Source organism: Semicossyphus pulcher, unplaced genomic scaffold (genome assembly GCF_022749685.1).
Source record: "Semicossyphus pulcher isolate SPU_LCO1_2020_fin unplaced genomic scaffold, fSemPul1.0.p SCAF_12, whole genome shotgun sequence".
Classification (NCBI taxonomy): domain Eukaryota; kingdom Metazoa; phylum Chordata; class Actinopteri; order Labriformes; family Labridae; genus Semicossyphus; species Semicossyphus pulcher.
The window spans coordinates 875,021-895,569 of NW_027211626.1; the positions used below are offsets into that span (position 1 = coordinate 875,021).

At 43.6% G+C, this 20,549-nt stretch overlaps 1 protein-coding gene across 1 annotated transcript; it reads left to right on the forward strand.

The window, feature by feature from the left end:
- Window positions 1-186: 186 nt before the first annotated feature.
- On the forward strand, window positions 187-19,602 carry nid1a (nidogen 1a). Its single transcript, XM_069658841.1, has 20 exons — window positions 187-422; window positions 2,692-2,994; window positions 3,070-3,296; window positions 3,461-3,759; window positions 3,967-4,107; window positions 4,287-4,538; window positions 4,800-5,000; window positions 5,088-5,321; window positions 5,513-5,650; window positions 6,680-6,808; window positions 7,002-7,145; window positions 9,407-9,526; window positions 10,008-10,235; window positions 10,328-10,500; window positions 11,140-11,266; window positions 12,108-12,279; window positions 12,659-12,816; window positions 12,901-13,024; window positions 13,973-14,085; window positions 16,164-19,602. Exons 1-20 carry the CDS (start codon window positions 219-221, stop codon window positions 16,292-16,294), a joined length of 3,618 nt encoding a protein of 1,205 aa, XP_069514942.1. The 5' UTR covers window positions 187-218; the 3' UTR covers window positions 16,295-19,602.
- The last annotated feature ends 947 nt before the right edge of the window (window positions 19,603-20,549 follow it).

Consider the following 20,549-nt stretch of genomic DNA (forward strand, 5'->3'; position numbering starts at 1 on the left):
CACTTCAGGAACGTGTTGTAGGAACAGCATGAGAAGAGAGTTATAGGCTACCTCTCATGTCTCTTTCCAGCGAAGGCAGCTCTCAGCGATCCGCTCAACTCCGCCCCACGTCTCCCAAACTCTGCCTGAACTTTCTCTATTGGAGCCTGTGCGTCACTCTGTGCTAACCTGGCTCGGACAGACCACAGGACTGCTCGACTGCTCCTGAAACACGAACAATGGGTTGGCAGGAGCGAGGATGGCTCGTCTGTGCCACTTTTCTCGGACTCGTGGCGTTGGCGCAGAGCGTGACGCGGGGGCAGCTTTTTCCTTATGGTCCGAGCGCAGGAGACCAGATACTGGAGGCAGGGAATGACCAGACGCACAGACTCGAGTTGGACAAGCCTGTGCTGTTTTATGATGGTACTTTTAACAGCATCTTTGTAAGTAGCACATAACTTTGTCCACATATAATACGACATCACAGACATTTTAATAGAAACGCGTGGGATGTATCGGTCACAGTAGACTGTCCGTCGATCTTGCGCAATTGCGCATATCCTAGAAACCCCGGGCAGTTTTACGTAGAACTGGGCCGGTAGGTCCAGCCCCAAACAATGCCTGGAAGTGACAGAATACATCTGAGGGAGAATCGAACTTTTTCCAATGCTCTGTGGAAATTATAAATATTGATTTACTTATCTGCTGTATCTCGTGGAATGCATGTGTCCACGCATTCTTACAGCCTCCCCTGAGGTTATCATTTTACTGTTGACACAAAGACCACAGCACTCGAGGAACCTTATGTTGCAATCCATCCTAAAGCCTCCACTGATGAGGTCTGGGTCACATAACTGTGGGCTCAGAAAGAGATGCTGTTTTGAACCAAATTCACATGTTTAAAACACGTTCACACCCTGACAAACAAACAAAACAGAGACGTTAAGACTTTATGTATCTGCAGTCACCGTGTGGAGCTTTTAAGTGGCTTGAAAAAGGCTTTAACGTCATTTAACTGAAAGCTTGACCTTTGTGTTGGACAGACAAACAGCCCTTTATTCCCTGTGATTCTCCTTTTCAAAGCAAAGTGCTGCATCCCGGTTTTAATTGTGCTGCATGTGGATAATAAACTATCAGAGAGTGATTACATGCAACAGCTATTTCCCTTGGTAAGCAGGGACTCGACATTTGCCAAAGTTTTGTCCATATATCCTTTAATAGAACAGTACTCGAGGATCTAAAGAATTCAGCTTTCATTTCTTGTGTTTGGCCAGTAGTTTATGTAGTTCATGGAGCAGTTACACGCCCAATCTAACACAAGGAAAAGCTCCATTTAGGGAGGCAAAATGTTGTGGTGAAGGCTTGAGTCTGAGCTTCAGAGAAGATGTTTAATTCCTTGTTGAACAGATGAGTAAAGTTGGGTTTCCCCACAGCCGACTTCCTCCAAGTTATCCCCTCATCCCTCACCACAAACATATTTCTCCGCTGCAGCCAAGTTGGCCTGAAGATCTTAAATTTAATTTGTGAGACAGTTCACACTGAACTGTCTGCGCCCTGAGGGGGAACAGTCATTCTTTTCACAGCAGACATGCTCATCAAAACTCCTTTTCTCCGATCATTAGGATCATTGAATCGTCTTCTTCTGAGTGTGATTCCTACTCCACAAAACCCCCGTATGTCTGGGTACCCTCACTTTGTCTTCCAGATCAGAATCACTGATCCCTTTCCCAGCTCTGCCGTCCATTTCTGCAGGAAGTTTTGGTAATGAAGATTAGCGTGCAATCTGCGGGCTCTCTGGGGTAGTTGGTGGATGCGGACAGGAAACAGAGTGGCCCGGGCCAGGAATAGTGCTCTTGTTTTCCCCTGGTCAGGAAGTGAAATGGCCCCATGCGCCGAGTGTGTTTTTGACATGAGCCCAGGTTTTCTTTCTTTACGAGCCCTGCATGTGTTCACATAAACCTTCAGTGTATTAAATCTGTGTTAAATGGCATCTTGTTTGTTCATTAGAGCTTTTGTAGGACATGGCATCTGACCCGGATCATTAGGATAATGAGTTAGGAATAAAGATCAAAGTGGGACAGGCTGCACCGGGTTTGTTCTGCTGTGAGACAAACTTCATGTGGTGATAAGAAGGTGGCAAACGTACATCTACAGAGACGAGTGTAAAGTCTCCGTCCTGCTGTCAGTCGTGTCCTGCTGTCACAGTGCAGCGTGAAACGCCCTCACAGTATAAAGTCAGACGGGTCCCTCTGACGGACATTTCTAGCAGCTGTTTCTGTGCTAAGCTAACTGAAGCTCGCCTCATATTAGGAGTCTATTAAACTGTGAACTTAAACCGAAACCGTCGGCCATGTTGGCTGCTCCACTTTCATCCATGTGGCTCAGAGTTCTCCCTGTCGCTCACAGACGTCACGTTCACTAGACGCCTCTTCTCCACGCTCCAGTTTCCCTCTCTGTCTGTTTGTCTTCACACGTCTGTCCTGTGATGTGACCTGATGGAGACACTCAGGAAGCAGCTTTTCTCTGAGTTATTGCTCCATAAATGTGAATCATAAGGAGTAGAAAGAAGTTATTTGTGTTAAAATGTGGAAAGTAAAAAGTAAAGCACAGATACCTGAAAACTGTCCTCCTTTTCATAAAGACACTCACACACTGTTACAATGATCTCACTTTGTGTTATTCCCATTACCAACATGATCTTTTTAATTTCAGATCAACACCAATGGTTTTGTTGCTACAACAGAGCCACCAGGCGAGTCCACTTATCTTGGCAAAATGCCCCCCGCGTTCGGCATGATCGCAGCCCTGCAGGGAGACCTCGACACCAGTGACGGTGTGGGGAAAGTTTTCTTCCGTCAAGACTCCAGGCCTGACATCCTGTCTCGAGCGGCCAACACCATCAACACGGCCTTCCCTGAGGACAATGAAGTCTACCCCACGCACGCTGTGGTGGTCACCTGGTATGATGTCGCCACCCATGGGCCTCCGAGCAGAAGCGACGGCATCAACAAGAAGGTGAGCATCACAAGATTATTCAAGTTATCTGTGATGAAACTCATCACTTACTCTCTCTGATGCTCTAATCCACAGAGGAACACATTCCAGCTGGTTATCGCATCTCTGGAGACGGCCTCGTATGTGATTGTCCTGTATGCAAGGGACGGGCTGGAGTTTGTCTCCACGCCTGCAGGGGACAGTGGTGTGATCATGCACACCGGCTTCAGTAAGGGTTTGGTTCAGGGTTTCCTGTTTTCCAGTCAGGGGCCGTACTACCGCATCACCACTGATGACGAGGCGTCCGTCAGGGCTTTAGCAGAGTGAGTCAGGAACACTTTCTCACCAGTGCTTCTGTTTGGAAAAAGTTCAGAGGTGGAAAATTGTAAAGAACAGAAACCTGAAAACTCTTCTGTGCAGGACAAAGTATTTGTACTTCCCACCTCCGAATACAAAAGTGTTTTAACTTCCTCTTCCCTCCTCGCAGGGATACTAACTCCGGCGTGCGGGGTGTTTGGGTCTACGAGATCGGAACTTCTCCTTATTTTACCAACGTGGCTCCAGGTGAGGTCACCGACCTGCCCCCTGAGGCCACACCGCAGGGGCCCCGTGAGGGCCGCGAGGGAGCCGCTGATGCAAGGAGGCTTGTGCACACTAACGGACAGCAAGTGGAGTATCCGTCTTATGAAGGGGGACTGATCGAAGTGCACCCCGTTCAGTACCAGCCCCGCCAGCCTGACAATCCAGAGGTGGTGGTGGTGGACGACACAGACATTAATGTAGACGGTGAGACACAGAAGGATCAATATTTAGTTTTATTACTTTACAAGATTGTTAATGTTTATGAAATCAGCAGTTGCATGTTTTGCTGGATGAGGCAGACGGGAGTCCACCGATGAGTCCAGTTCTGCTCATTCGTGGATTCGTTCTGGCTTCTGTAAATAAATAAATCATTAAAAAATGTTAATAAAAATTGCTTGTTTGTGTTTTCAGTGTTCTCATACAACCTCGGGACTTGTGCAAACAACAGGAACAAGTGCTCCCAGTTTGCTGACTGTCAGGACTACTCCAGCGGATACTGCTGCCATTGCAGACCTGGATTCTATGGCAACGGGATCCAGTGTGTGGCAGAGGGTAAAATTACACCTTCACTTTAAATGTCCATTTTTCATTTTAGGAGTTAAGACTGAGACTGCTGTTATGTTACTGCTGAAGGACAATGGAGAGGGATAGGGTTAGTTCAGGTTCAGTGCTGGTGTTTCGTTGCTGCTCTCTGCGAGCAAAGTGATTCTTTTTTGTTCTGTGTTCTGCAGGAAAGCCTCAGAGGATGAACGGTAAGATGCACGGGAAAGTGTACGTGGGAAACTCTCCTTCCCCCGTAGAGTTCACCAGCAACGATCTGCACTCCTACGTTGTGGTAAACGATGGACGATCCTATGTGGCCATCAGCGACATCCCGTACACCCTCGGGCCCTCGCTGCAGCCCCTGTCGGCCCTCGGGGGAGTGATTGGGTGGGCGTTTGCTCTGGAGCAGCCTGGCTTCAAGAATGGCTTCAGTATTATTGGTGAGGGAAACACTAACATCTTGTTACTCTCATGTTTTTTTGCTGGGCTTTGCTTTAGTAGAAAAAGGCAGAAGTGAAGTTTCAGGAGCATAAATCTCTGAACACAACTGCTACGAGGAGTTTGCCACACAGCTGCAGTATTACTCACTCTGTCCAGCTGAATTCCCCTCAAATTACCTCAGCTGGGACCGAAGGCGGAGAGCCAAAGTTCATCCTGGGCCAGGGTCTTAAAGTTAACCTCCTCGTCTCCGTCCTCTGTAGGGGGCGAGTTCACACGGCAGGCTGAGGTGACCTTTCTGCCGGGGAATGAGAAACTGACCATCAGGCAGGAGTTCAAAGGCATCGATGAGCACGACCACCTCGCTGTGAGCACCACCGTGGAGGGCCGAGTGCCTGAGGTGCCTCGCGGCTCCACCGTGCAGATCGACCCTTACTCTGAGATCTACCAGTACAGCAACAACTGTAAGATTCAGCCCGAACACAGAACGACACTGGGATGTTTCTAAGACAGATTAATCATCCTCTTATTGTGTCTATCAAACCTTCCAGTGATCACCTCATCCTCCACTCGAGACTACGTGGTGAGCTTACCTGACGGCTCCACTGAGACCAGGACGTATCAGTGGCGTCAGACCATCACCTTCCAGAGCTGCCAGCACGGCGAGGCTCTGAGGGACATGAAACCGACTCAGATGCTCAGTGTGGACCAGGTCTTTGTCATGTACGACGCTAATAATGAGCTCATCCGGTACGCCATGAGCAACAAGATCGGGGATGTCAACGGTGAGGTCATGGGGATTATTTTTGTCTTCCTGTTTTGTCTGCGCTCACTTCCTTCCTGGAGTAAAACATGTTACATCCTGACTCAAAGATTAGGGCTATTGTTGCATCGTAAGCATGTTTTCTAATTATAATCACATGAATTAAAGCTGTTGTAGTAACTTTGTTTTTAAAAGTACTTCCTTATTTCGCAGGAGGGCAGCCAGAGGAGAACCCCTGTTTCACAGGAAGACATGGGTGCGACACCAACGCTGTGTGCAGACCTGGACAGGGGACTCAATTCACCTGCCAGTGTGCTGCCGGCTTCAACGGGGACGGGCGCACATGTTATGGTAATAATGACATGAGATATAACGCCAAAGAAAGCAGGAAGTTACCCCAAGGACTAGGGACTTCAGGAGGTACTTCTTGTTTTAACTGCAGGGAAGAGTAAATAAAGTCCCGGGTCTTTACTTTACCCCCCGAAAAAAGACCCTGCTAGGGAGGACGTACTTTCTAAAAGTTGAGTGACTTTAGAAAGTACTCAGCGCGTTTCAACTGCAGGAATCAGGGTCTAAATAAAGTCTGCAGGGTCTTTATTTTACCCCCCAAAAGGTCCCATCAGGGAGGTTTAACTTTCTGAAAGTTCAGGGACTTGCAGTGTGGAACATTTCCAATAAATTGAGCACTTGCAGCATTCGGAGGACTCTGTCAGCAGACTTATTTGCTTAATCTTCACGTGTTTTCCGACCTCGGTGGAAACACAGACAATAAAGGGCTGGAGGAACCTTTGAGTCCCTTGTGAAGTTCCTCCTGTGACTATAAAATCCACTACTTTTGGTTGAAACGTGGCTTTTGTCTCTATTGTTTTGAGCAATGAAGAGGGTGTAGTAGCATCTTGATTCTCAGCACTCATCTGTTTTCTACTTTCAAGTATATCAAACAGTTACTGCATCTGTTTGTGGCCATCATTTAATTAACTTTTTAAAGCCTTCCTTCCTGGGGAACTGAGCAATCTCGCCAATTAGCAGAGGGAGGCCCACATGGTAAACAAAGTTTCTATACTCCCAGGCCAGGTTAACGTGTCCAGCGTGGTTCTCATCCCCGGCACACGCTCTATAGAGAGCATAAGAGTGCATTCGAGATCAGACCGGAAGAGCTGTGAGGCACATGCAGTAGAAAAAGGAAGGAAGTATTTCAGACAGATGCTATCTTAAAACATCTGTAATTAAGACATCTTATTAGACGCTCTCCTCTGACCTCCCACCATCTGATAACGAAGGACACTGATTTGACAAATCCAGACTTCAAAGCTCAGATCGTAAGCTCGGACCTAAAGTGGGAGTTATTAGCATCTGATAAACGTCTCTTCTCTTTATCAGACATTGATGAGTGCAGAGAGACTCCTCAGATCTGCGGCTCCCACGCGATCTGCAACAACCAGCCCGGGACCTTCCGCTGTGAGTGTGAAGACGGGTATCAGTTCGGGGGTGACGGGCAGACCTGTGTGGGTAAGTGGCGTTTACAGATACCTTGTTACTGTACTTAGATAGAGTTTCAGGTATCTGTACTTTACTTGAGTATAACAGCACTCTCTACCCCTGATATTAAAAACCTGTTAGAACAATAAAGTGCACAGTGATGCCATTTTCATCTTAATCCCCCCAAAACAAACTAACTGTCCTTCTCTGGTCTTCTTCTCAGAGGTCAATCGACCCGTGGACGCCTGTGAAGAAGGCACCCATACCTGTGACATTCCTGAGCGCGCTCAGTGCAGCTACACCGGAGGCTCCGCCTACATCTGCTCCTGCCTGCCAGGGTTTATAGGAGACGGGAGAGCCTGCCAAGGTAAAGACACGTATGGTAAAGTCATGTATGCTGAAGGGCGATCATTCCTGCTTCAGTTTGTTTCTACAGAACATTAATGAGCAGTTATTGCTGCTAGTTTAAATCCAGTCGAATCCAGTGTTTATATTAAACTAATTCATGTTTGTACATAGCTTTAGTGTTCATTATCATAGCAGCAACTTACGGGAAAGTATCACTAATGCATTATCTACTAATGCATAATGTAGTTAATAATTTACCTTTTTATTTAATATGTACGTTTTAGGGCTGATCGGCTATCTTCCAGTCAACCACCAGCTTCCATTTACTTCAGTTTATTATAAAAATCTGCTTCAGACAGGAAGTGCAGAACAGGATTGGAGTAATGATAGACCCTTTACGTTGTTACTAATCTTTACACTGATTGATTTTTATAAATATATATATTTTAATTATGTAAAAGCATTTTTGAAAAGCTTTTAAAGATGTTTTTTTGCCTTTTATATTCATTCTTAATTTATGTTCCGACCTACAAAGCTTTTCGTTTTTAGATGCCGTGCTGCTTATTCATCCTTAAATTAGAGTAAGAGAGACGTCTTTAAAAGAAACATACAAATATGCAGGAAGATTATTAGATTATGACGGCGTATTTTAAAAACAAATAAATAAATAAACAAAACCAGAGGAGAAGAGAGATGTGAAAAAAACAAAAAAACTTACTTGATCAAAGTCGCAAATTTGTGAGAAAAGAACGAGCAAATTTCTGAAAGAAAAAACACAGAATACACTTTGTCAGGTATCACCTCTCACGCTGCTGCTCGCCGTGCATCACCTTCGGCACTCTGCAGGTTTTATACGTGTTGATGTTTGCAGAGAGAATGTGAAATCTGAGATCTGACGCTTTACTGCCAGAAAGCTCTCGTTCATGAGCGATGCTGATGATGTGATTTTAACACCGTCTGCCAATGAAAATGTTTAAAATTCCTCCTCAAATCTCGAGTGTCAGTGTTACAAGGAGAGTTTTCAAAACATCCCTCCTTACAGTTCAACAAATACAGAAGTCTGCCGTAGCTAATGTCTGCCTGTACGCTGCAGATGGAAATCATGTGACATGTTTGAAAACGCTCCGCAGTGATGTGAGGTATTTCATGTGGAGAATCAACAGGATATTCCTTTAACTCAAGTTTTCCAGATTTTAAATCCATTACATGGACTTGAAGGCTGTAATTGTTCAACCATCTGCTCAGGACGGGGGAGGTGTTACATAATACATCTGCTGTGACTGAACTGTGCAACATGATCAGCAGATGGACTTTTCATGTGTGCAGGTCCCGAGTCGGTGTGTAGTTTCTGTGGCTGGTCCTCAGTAACACTCATTCACAGAAATAACAAAGTACTTTTTACTTTACCCCCAACATGTTAACACAAATATCTGAACTTTATCCTGCTTACATTTCAACACAAGCTCCATACTTTAGCTTTAATGCATTTAAGGAAAGTTATTTTTATGTTGCACGATTGTGCGCTGCCTTCCAAACATCAAGACTGATTTCAACATCAATCCACCGGACATAGAAAAGATTCCTCGGTGTCTCCATCAGCTCATCTCACACAGGACAGACGTGAGATGAAGGAAAGGAGGTAACACACATGTGAAGACAAACAGACAGAGAGGGAAACTGGAGCGTGGAGAAGAGGCGTCTAGTGACCGTGACGTCTGTGAGCGACAGGGAGAACTCGGAGCCACATGGATGAAAGTGAAGCAGCCAACATGGCCGACGAGCAGCAGCGAGACATTCCCCATCAGACTGATTTACACACTGGAGCAAAGTTCATGTTCATTATTTTCACTATATTGTTCTGTTAGAATGATTTCTGTTTAATAGTCTCCTGATATGAGGTTAGCTTCAGTTAGCTTAGCACAGAAACAGCTGCTAGAAATGTCCTTCAGAGGGACCCGTCTGACTTTATACTGTGAGGACGTTTCACAGCCTGGACGCTGCACTGATGCTGCAGGAAACAAACACTATAAACTTTTTCACACAAGTATCTGCACTTCTAATCGAGTAAAACTGGGGGAACTTTTCCTCCCATCCTTTCCACTCCTTTATTTTGTCTCTGCACTCCAAGTACAGATTTTTCACAGGCTGACCCGGGTCATGGTGTCGATCTCTGACCATAGAAGGTCATGACAGATCCAACGTGAAGAAAACCTTGCAGCTCGTTCAGTTTATGGCTGACTCTTCTCTGTCCTCTCTCGCCCTGTTCTCTCCCGCCTGCAGACATCGATGAGTGCCAGCCAGGCAGGTGCCATCAGGACGCCGTCTGTTATAACACAGAGGGATCATTTACCTGCCAGTGCAGGCAAGGTTATTATGGCGACGGCTTCTACTGCTCTGCAGGTGAGTCTGTCGGAATGCCCCAAGCTAACCTGACATCTCATTTAAACAGAGCATCTTTGTCTGTGGACCTGATTTCTTTTCAGTCGGATGCTGCCACAGTCTATTTCTGGTGTCAGCTGGAGGAGTTCAGACAGTTTGGTCAAACTTTTCTTTGATTCAGTTGCAGACTTTTTAATAGAAAAATGGAAAGCAGATCAGTTTCATTCACAGAGATGTTTGTTCCTCCCATTCAGACAAGAAGAGTGTTTGGAAATGAGTTCCTCGCCAGAGTAGATTGGTGCCAGCTGGAACCTGTTTTTCATTTTCTTCTGAATAGCAAAAGGAATTTGTCTTGGTTTACCAGGGATGAGGGAGTTTATGTGTTTCTGGATTAAAACCAGAAGACAAAAAGAAAAATGTCTGAGCTTTAAGTTTATGTTTGTGACACTATGCAGGCTGTCTTTACTCGTTCTGCAGCTCATTTACACGTTTTTCTCTTCAGAAAGGACCAAAACACAGTGTGAGACTCACAGAGACAGCCTCCTCGGTGTGACGGAGTACGGTCCTCGCGGCCCCCGTCCTCCCGTTGGACAGTACGTCCCGACTTGTGATGACCACGGAGAGTATGAGTCCATGCAGTGCCACGGCAGCACGGGACACTGCTGGTGTGTGGACCGGAACGGACAGGAGATCCCCGGGTCCCGCTCCGGGCCTGGCAGCAGACCGATGTGTGAGTAAATCACATGTTGAAAAACTGGAGAATACGTGTTGGTGTTTTTTTCTCCACAGGGCCCCTGACTTTTTCTTGTTTATCTCTGGTAGGTATCGACCATGGTGGTGTGCCTCCACCTGTTGGCCCCACCCCTCGACCTGATGTCCACCCCCTGCCTCCAGGAACACACCTGTTGTTTGCTCAGAGTGGACGGATAGAGCACGTCCCTCTGGAAGGTCAGGATATGAAAAAGAGTGATGCCAAGCCTGTCCTCCACCTCCCTGTAAGTCTCAGTTATTAATGATTATAATAATGATAATAACATTTTAATTTTATTGTGGTTGTAGATTTGGTTTGTTTGACATGACTTAAACCTTTGTTCCTAATACACCAATCAATACTCGTGGATGACGGTCAGCACGGCTCCTGTTTGGAGCCGCCGACACGAGTACAAGCAGAACAGAAATACTTGTAATGTCTCTCAGTTCATCTGTGGCATTCTGTCAGATCAGGATTTTGTACTGTATGCGTGGTCAGTCAGATTAAACTGGAGGAAACGATCACACAAAGCTTCAGCCTCTCCCACAAGTCGCTCCCTTGCTTGGGTATAAAACTTCATTCTGCATTCTAGCTGCGATTCCCCCTCGGTGCTCGAGGCCTGAACTTTATTGGACGCACATGGTGACATTCACACTAATTACTAACATCAGTCCGACATCTTTGGAATTGCAATCTGCATTTCTTGTTACGCTGATTTACAGACCAGCTGCTCTGAAGTCTGCTCTCGCTCAGTCGCTCTGTTTGTTTGGATTTATGTCTAGACGTTAATGTCAAAAAAAAGACATCTGCTGCATGTTTTTATCTCTGACCACTCGTGTTTGAACAACACTTCAAAGCTTCTTGGTATCTTACCCCTCTGCAGGAGAAGGTAATCATCGGGGTGGCCTATGACTGTGTGGAGAAAATGGTCTACTGGACAGAAATCACATCTCCCTCCATCAGCAAGGCCAGCATCCAGGGCGGAGAGCCCACTGCCGTCATCAGATCAGGTAGCGCTATTGTTTAAGAAGCTTCAAGAATAATCCTGTGTTTTTCAACCTGGAGCCTTATTTTATGTTTAAGTGTGAAAATAACTAGTAGGTTCAATGTGATTTGGAATTACTCCAGTAGATTGCTTCAACCAACAGCTGCAATCAGCTGGAATGGCTTTAATGTAATCCTTTGGGGCAATTACAGACGAGCAAGTTGAGTTCACTGACAGGCTCTTGTTTCTGCCACTGACAGGCTCAAATTGTTTTTCTAAGTCAGGAAGAGGACGATGAAAATGTGAGTAAGAGAGCTGGAGAGCGAATTCATTGCTAAAGTCATGTCTGCATATTAAGGTCATTTAAAAAATTTAGCTGAGCCCCTGGAGTTTGAAGGTCAGTCCTATTTGTTCGAGCTATACGGATGAAGAGATGGTGCTGTTGGTGCTGTTGGTGCTGTTGGTGCGATCCTACGCCCACAGAGGAACAGAGGAAGGATGTTTCTGTTGGATCCGATGTTGGTGTGACCGGGGATGTTGGCTCCAACGACTTTCCCTTGAGCTAAAGTTTATTTTCAGTTCAAATACTGTAGGGATTCTTTCTGTGATGCTGTCAGACACTTAGAATAATAATTTGAGCCTGTAAATTGCAAAACCCTCTTTCAGTGGACTTAACTTGCTCGCCTGTAATTGCCCCAAAGGATCCCATTGCAGCGATTACAGCTGTGTCGCAGCTGCTGGTTGAAGCAAACTACTGGATCTATTGAAAAACAGTTTAAACCTACTACTCATTTACACATCTAATATTGTTGGTGTAAGATATATAAGTATAGCAACAATGTTAGAAAAACGTAACCTCTCCACAGACTTGGACAGCCCAGAGGGGATCGCCATCGACCACCTGGGACGGACTTTGTTCTGGACGGACTCTGTGAAGGATCGCATCGAGGTGGCCTCTCTGGACGGGTCTAAGCGCCGAGTCATTATTGACACTGATCTAGTCAACCCACGTGCCATCATCACTGACCCCCCCAATGGGTGTGTATTGTTTCGCAGTAAACTGTTATCCTTTACTAGCTTGTTTGTTTTACTTACCGCGAGTAAGAAACCAATTATCAAATGCTTATGCAATCGTCATTGATGCTACCAAAGTTTTCAGATGTTTCCTGCAGAAATCTGTCAGTTCTCACTGTGTTTTGTTTTTATCAAATATTTAGCTAGATTTGAGGATTTGGTTAGCATTTCACAGAGCCAGGCTAGCTGTTTATTCTAAACTAAGCTAACCAGCTGGCCTTACACTCCCAGCTAGGAATTGGATAAGTAAAAGTCCTAAAATGTCAACGATGCCTTTAAATCTTTGTTAATAAAGATTACAAAGTTTGATAGTAATCAGACTCCTCACCTGTCTTTACAACAGCAACCTATACTGGACCGACTGGAACCGCGATGCCCCAAAGATCGAGACCTCGTACATGGACGGATCAAACAGACGGGTGCTGGTGAAAGACGACCTCGGCCTTCCAAACGGCCTGACGTTCGACTCTCAGAGCTCTATGCTCTGTTGGGCAGACGCAGGTACTGTAGATATCAGACAGGTGACTCATCTCAGTAATAAAGTCTACCCTGTGATCAGTAATGAGCGTCATGTCTCGCCTGCAGGCACACATAAAATGGAGTGCACGCATCCTGGCCGGGGCGACCGCAGGCAGGTGATGGAGGGGATTCAGTACCCGTTTGGAATAACGTCGTTTGGGAAGAACATCTACTACACCGACTGGAGGAGGTTTGACTTTTTGTGTTGTCATGAACATCTATGAAATCTTTGTATGCTAAGTGTTTGTATGTCTACATTATTATTGAAGGTGGTAGTGTTGTAGCGCTGGAGATCAGTCTTGGTTTTTGTCTCGGTCTTGGACAAAAAGGACTAAATATCCAGACGGCTGAAGACCACAATGAAGGGGAAATCACTAAACTGCTCATGTTGGCTGAGACATAAACGCTACACACCGCAACACAGCTTCCTTACTAGGATGGGAGAGCTTCAAATATGTAAATATATATTGATATTGACTCACACTGGTCCGATCTCGCTCTTGACTAGATACTCTCTGGTTTCGGTCAAGACTTCAGAGTTTCTTGAAAACAGCAATTAAAGGATGTTTAAAGGGGTTTAGCCAGAGTTCTCAAGTACCTTGATTTAACTTGGATTGCTGCACATTGGAATTCATAACATCAAGGATATAAAAGCAGGCTTTATCTATGTTCCCGTGCCATGTAAGAACCGGATCTGTCAAGCTAGAAGAAGAAGAGGGCAGGTCAGAGGTCAAAAGGCTCCCCACTCTTCAGACCTGGGCCCTTGATGTTCCTGTAGACTCTGAGGACTGTGGAGCTTTCCTCTGTATGTCACGGCTGCAGAAATGTGGGGGTTGGCGTATCTATTTGTGTGTATGTGGAGTGAGGAAGCATCTTAAAAAGTGGCAGCTGCTTGCAATTTCTCAGCCCCCCTAGTCTGTGAGTGACCTGCCCGGGCCTCCCTCTGATCTCTGCTCGCAGGAGAAGGTTGAGAGGTGGAGGTGGGGGAGGTGCACAAACTATTTCAGTTATGGCTAAGAAACCCACCCCTCACTCTTACTCATTCTTGACTTTATACAAAACACAGGGAGGCAGGATGCTGACATTTCTCAAGCTGGGGTAGTCTGGGATTGCTAAACCCTGACTGTGTTTACAACAGGGATGCCGTGGTCGCTGTGGACCGTTATTCTGGCAGGGAGTCGGACGAGTTCCAGCCTCAGAAACGGACCAAGCTGTACGGGATCGCCACAGCCTACGCCCAGTGTCCTTCAGGTAAATCTGCCAGCTGTGAGAGTGAAACAGGGCCACATGAATTCCCAATAAATGTTTGGTCTTGAAGTTTTCAGAACATAAAAAACTTTATTTGTATAGCATCTTTAAAAACACAAAGTGCTGAAGCAGAAGTACAGACAGTATAAAGTTGAAGCAGGAGGGAAGATTTATGAACACAGAACAGAAAAAATATAGGATGATGGAAAAAGCTTCACCTCTTAAGATTTAAGTCTTGACTTTGGAACGACCAGAAGGGCCCCCCGAGGGCAGTGTCCTCCATGCTGACCTAATTTTTAAGACGGTCATATAAAGTGGCACGATCTGTTGCATCGAAAGCTGCACTGAGGTCTAAAAAAATCAAAATGTGCTCATTGGTTACCCTGAGGAAGGCAGTCTGATCTTTGTGGAGCTCTAAAACCAGACACTTTTCAAAGGGAATGTCATGACCAAAGACTGTATTAAAAGATGGCCGATATCACAGCTCCCTCAAAGTGAAGCCAAACCCTCTCTGTCGCCCCCTGCTGACTGGCTGCAGTATAGCTCATAAAGCCCGCCTCCTCCATGTTAACAGATGGGACATGAGTCAAACTATAAAATCAAATACATTTTTCTCAAACATGGTTTCTGTCATTATAGTTAGTTCTTATCATGCTGATTTATGTCCAAGTGTTCATTGTTCTCACAAGTTTACTTTTAATTAGTTATTTGATGTTATAAAAAGGGGGTGTGGCCTCATGATTGACAGCTCTGTTGACAAATGGGGCTCCTGCAGCGTTCTGCTCCCAAGTAATAGAGTAGAGGAGGAATGGCGAGAGGAGACGTAACTAACACTAACACTACACTCAGTGAACTTTCCATAAGCGTGAATATCTGCTTCAGACCGACACAAGAAGCTGTTCTGCTGTTAAATATGGAGCCGGACCTTTGCTGGTTTTTTCAGTAAGTAAAATGTGTGTTTTGATTGTTGGAAGGGGGCGGGACACCCGCCGATCTCTGGCTCCAAAAAACATCACCAGTGCAAGATGGCAGTGCCTGCTTCAGGGGTATTGATAGAAAGCTGGAGATAGACAGGAAATATGGGGAGAAGAGAGGGGAACGACGACATGCAGCAAAGGGCCGGGGACAGGAGTCGAGCCTGCAGCCACTCCGTCAGTCTGTAGCCTCTATATATGGGGCGCCTGCCCTACCGACTGAGCTAAACCAGCGTCCCCTCGGGGAATTTTAGCTTCATTTTTGTACAATGAGAGTATATGGAGACAGTCATCTTTATATAGAGTCATTGGTCATGCAGATAAAACCTTAAAGTCAGATTAAAACCAATTTTTCTTTTGATAAAAATGGAAGTTTGGAAATGTTCCTTAAATTGTTCAGAACAGAAGGATCAAAGTGAGGTTTCTGTAAACAAGCGTCCAAATCAGAGGAAAATAAGCCTTCAGCTAAGGAGCTCTAAAGCAGTAAGATACTGCATCCAACTTTGTCAATTACCTCTTTGAGATAATTGTTATAAATAAAGTCAAGGCAGATGTTTATATTATTTATATTATACTCTTTTCATGCTTGGATCCATCTTCAGACTGCATCTAACACTGATGTGCAGCCCCACTTAAGGTTAATTCCTAGAGATAGCTTGACCCGTACACCTTTGAGTCAGGCTTATTATACATTCTCTTTACTCTTCGGGACCTAGCAGTGATGTCTTGTGACCTCTGTGCCCTCTTTAAAACAGCATGAGTGTAAACTTTGAACAAGAAAGATGTCAGGTTCACTCCTCGACCTGAAAGCAACAGGAGGAATTCTGCAGCTCGCATTCATCATTTAGTAACTGTTGTTCCTGCGCAGCACCAGGCCTCATCCTCCCCTCTAGATAAGGCTGCACACGTAAAGCCAGGGAATGCGGAGCCGAGGGAGAGGGGCCTCCAACATCTGGAGTTTGCTATGTGTTTACTTTCAGTATGTTATATCTGTTGGACAAACAGTGAAGAGACTGTTTCCTGCTGCTTCAGTGGCTCATGATTTATACCAGTGTCCTGGAATGTCCTGCATTACTAAGAGCTTGTATGTTTTTTTCTTTCCACCAGGACAAAACTACTGTGCTGTGAACAACGGAGGCTGCACTCACCTCTGTTTAGCAACCCCTAATGGCCGCTCCTGCAAATGTCCCGACAACGCAGTGGGTGTGGGTTGCGTAGAGAGAGAAAGCGGGTACTGAAAGATGGCAGCTGCTCTCTGAGAGTCGACACTGTTTGGATGTTTGACCGCAAATTAGGAGCCAATCAGCATTACTAAACTATTCGGCATATTCGTACGCAGCCATTTTTCTCTGACATCAAGCTCAGGGTGGGACGCTAAAATGCTAAAATAAATGTAATACTGCTGAATCTGACAAATAATAATTATTCTGTTGCTTCCTGATTGATCAGCAACTGAAAAACTACAGATTGTAAAAAGAAAAGTAAAGATACAACAGAACATATTTCAAGATCAAACACCACATTTGATAACCCATTAGCTACCGTTAGAAAACTGCTAAAATTAGCATTCAACCACTTCCTAGCTAATATAACTGTATGCAAGGAAGGGGCTGAATGCTAACATTACCATTTGATAGGAAAGGCGAGAAGTACTAGCTTATGGTAATGTCAGCTAGAAATGGGCTGAAAGTTAACATTTCTGTTTAATAGCGTTGTACAATAAGATGGGAAATACTAGCAAATGGTTAGTCAGCTGAAATGAGGTTAAATGCTAACATTACAATTTGTAAGTGTTTGAGATATGAGGGGAAGGGTGTAAATAACAAGCACACTGTAATGTTAGCTGGGAAGCGGTTGAATGCTAACATTGTGTTGTCGTACAATAGGAAAGGTGTGAACTCCCAGCTTACTGTTATGTTAGCTAGGAAGTGGCTAAATGCTAACATTACCGTTTGACAGTGTTGTACCATCTGATAAGTTTATATTCCAAGCTATATGGTAATGTTGGCTAGGAAGTGGCTGAATTCTAACATTACTGTTGGATTGTGTTCTACAATAAGTTTAGAAAGGTGTAATTTCCTACCTAACAGTAATGTTAGCTAGAAAGTGGCTGAATGCTAATATTACCATTTATGTTCTGGAAATCATGGGAAGGGTGTAAATAACAAGCTAACTAGAATGTTTGCTAGGAAGTGGTTGAATGCTAACATGAACATTTGTGGTGTAGTACAAAAAGATAGCAAAGGCTTGAATTCCTAGCTAACGCATATCTGAGCTAGAAAGGGGCTGAACGCTAACATTACTATTTAAATGTGTTGTATGATAGGAAAGCTGTAAATTCTAAGTTATAAGGTAATCTAGGCTAGCAAGTGGCTAAATGCTAATATTACTATTTGAAAGTGTTTTGTGATGATGGGAAGCATGTAAATAGCAAGCTAAGTGAAATGTTAGCTAGAGAGTGGTTGAATGCTAGCATTACCCTTTCATAGTGTTGTCTCATACAATAGGAAAAGTGTGAATTCCTAGCTAACGGTTAAGCTAGAAAGTGGCAGAATGCAAACATTACCATTTAATAGTGTTGTACCATACGATAAGAAAGGTATAAATTCCTATCTAACGGTAATGTTAGCTAGGAAGTGGCTAAATGCTAACATGAGCTGTTGTCTGATTGAAGCAATGGGTCATCAAATGTTATTTTACCTTCAAAAATACCCAAATGTCCCTCCGGATTTTCACATAACACAGTCCTTTCAGTTGCTCATCAAATTAGGAGGTTTTCCCCCTGGGGATTAATGAAGTATTTCTGATTCTGATTCTGAAATGCTAAAAATGTGTCTGATTTCTTACATTTTTATGACTTAAGCAGCAGTATGACTTTATAACAGCATTTGATCTTCCCACCCTGAGCCTGACGTCAGAGGAAGATGGCCGCCTTGTGGATATGACGAATAGCTGCTGAAAATGCCACTGAAAACCAGAGGTGAACTTACTGTGCCTTTTATTGCTCAGTGTTATGCTTATCTACATTTATAAAGTCACAACTGCCTTTGAGAACTGTAAATATTAACACTATTATTTTGTCCTTTTCCTGAGTGCACATAAACGGAGAATAAAGCTCAAGGGATACATAATTTAATGTAAAATTAATCACAGCGCAGCATGACGTCATTTCCTGTCAGTTGTGTTACACTGTGGCATGTTTGGATCATCGTGACTCATGTAAGTGTTATTGCAAGTTTGACTGGTGTTTGTACAAGCTGGTGGGATGAGTTTACATGCTGGGCAGCAAAAGAAGAAACATTTTTCTAATATGTTGGTCTGCTGTGTGTCTGTGTTTTACATGTAACAACAGTGACATCATGTGGAAGGCACAGTTAACTACAATTCCATTTTTTTCATGTAGGTGTCGCCAAAGTAAACCTTGCAAATAAGGAACAGAATCAGAATTAGGATCAGGGTTTATTCCCAAGTAGGTTTAGCAAACAGGTTGTCTTAGTGTTTTGATGAAACACAGAACATAGAAATGGATTAAAATACAAAGTAAACAACTCTCCAATTGTCCAGAAGCTTAATAAAATAAAATAAGCAATAAAATATATCAGAATATGAAATAACTGTGAATTATGAGTAGATGTGCAAGATGTTGCCATAGGAGACTGCAAATCCAGAAGCAGCTTCATGTACAGAGATTATAATCCAATGTGCATTAATGTAACGCATGCAGGCAGGTTAAGAGGCTTAATGTTTATGTAATGCTCTGTGACATAAAGTCACTTATAGCTTACTTAAATACCATCTAAGGTCACATTTATTGTGCCTAATCCCTCACTTTCTAGAAATATTTCTGCACTAGTTAGTTGTGGCCTTGTGTTTGTGTATTTATCATTTCTGTAATCTGTATAATATCTATAAAAAGCACCGTATAAAAACATACTAGAATATAATATAGATATTAAATAAAACCATAAATAAATAAAATAAACATGCCATGCAGGGAGGTAGACAAGATATAAAGAAGATAAAAACATAATTTATACAGATGACAAAGGATTATATAAAATGATAGATTAGTTTTCCCACATTATTATCTATTAATAATTCATTTGATAGAAGATTATCTGAATAACCGCATGGATATTGACGAAACGTAACAAGAGGTGTATTTCAATTCCCAGGAGGACACTGGAGCATCTTGTAACCCGTCACGTGCCCCTCAGTGCTGTTATGGAGGCTTTTGTTTTGTTGTTCTCACGAGGCCTATTTACAAAATGCAATGTGTCAACAGGATGACGTCTCTGCTTTGCTAATATAAAGGAGACAAAAAGCTGCCACCCCCGCTGTTTGTAAATAGGGAGACACTTGCTGACGTTAGTGATGCATTAAGGGCCACTTTAAAAACTCGGAATATGGAGATTTACCAGCTGAACTGCAACCTTTTTTAAATCAAAAAGTGTAATAAGGGTATACATATGATCAGTGTACTAAATCCGAAAGTAATGTCATCATATTTCTTGCTTTGTTTGACACTATTTATTGTAAGACAAATAAAAACAGCAAATCTTTACAACTTGACAAGAGGAGCTAGGACATGTTTTCTTGAGAAATTACTTCGAAATCTATTAGTCATTTGCAAAAAGTTACACTAATAAGATCCCTAGTTTCCTGTATGTATTCAGGGGAACCCTGTCATAGAAAGTGGGGAGTTCCTTTCTTTTTAATATATTTTTTTATCAGTTCTCTACATTCACACATGGAATTTCCTCGTTATTTCTTTAAACTGAAAGAGAACAAATGTCTCTGTGGCTGCCATTCTCAATAGTTAATGTTACGTTTGACATCCAAGACACGCTCATCTTTGTTTCACTTCCTCCCTCGACCACCAGAGGTCCCCATTTACTTAGAAATTATCTCATTTTGCAGTTTGTTAGAAATAAGATTGAAAATTATTATTTTCCACTTCCTACAGCAGTTGCATGATACTGGCACAAAAAGAAAAGTGTAAGGATGTGTAAAGATATTATATTCTGTTTACAATCGAACATCTCACTTTAGCATTTATTTTACCTGTACCTGTGTGTGTACTGATACAATGTATAGTTGTTTTCAATACTTAATACTAATTCCAATGAAGCACCAAGACGATATAAGTATTAAACTGGTATTGTTAACATTGTATTAACAGGCATAATTACATTCTTGAGAATCAATTTAGTTCGTAGTTTAAGTTGTTTGAACCTTACCTAGGTGTGTTCGCGGATTTACAGGAGGTCTTCAAACGCACCAACGCTCCTGCTTTTCTTCTTCTTCCTCATGTTCTATGGCGGTAGGCAAACAATATTATGCGGCATTACTGCCACCACTTGCAGTGTGCTTGTCACAGGCTGGTAGTGTTGACGAACATACTGAGCCCTCTAACTTGTCTGCCAGGAATATTTTGCCCTGTCAAACATAACTTAAACACTGATAAATTGGTCTTTTGGATCGATTAATCTA

Coding starts and splice junctions, on each gene's coding strand:
- nid1a (XM_069658841.1), top strand. CDS start 219: ATGGGTTGGCAGGAGCGAGGATGGCTCGTCTGTGCCACTTTTCTCGGA. Junction 7,146..9,406: donor AGACGGGAGAGCCTGCCAAG/GTAAAGACACGT, acceptor TCCCGCCTGCAG/ACATCGATGAGTGCCAGCCA. Junction 12,817..12,900: donor GCTCTGTTGGGCAGACGCAG/GTACTGTAGATA, acceptor TCTCGCCTGCAG/GCACACATAAAATGGAGTGC.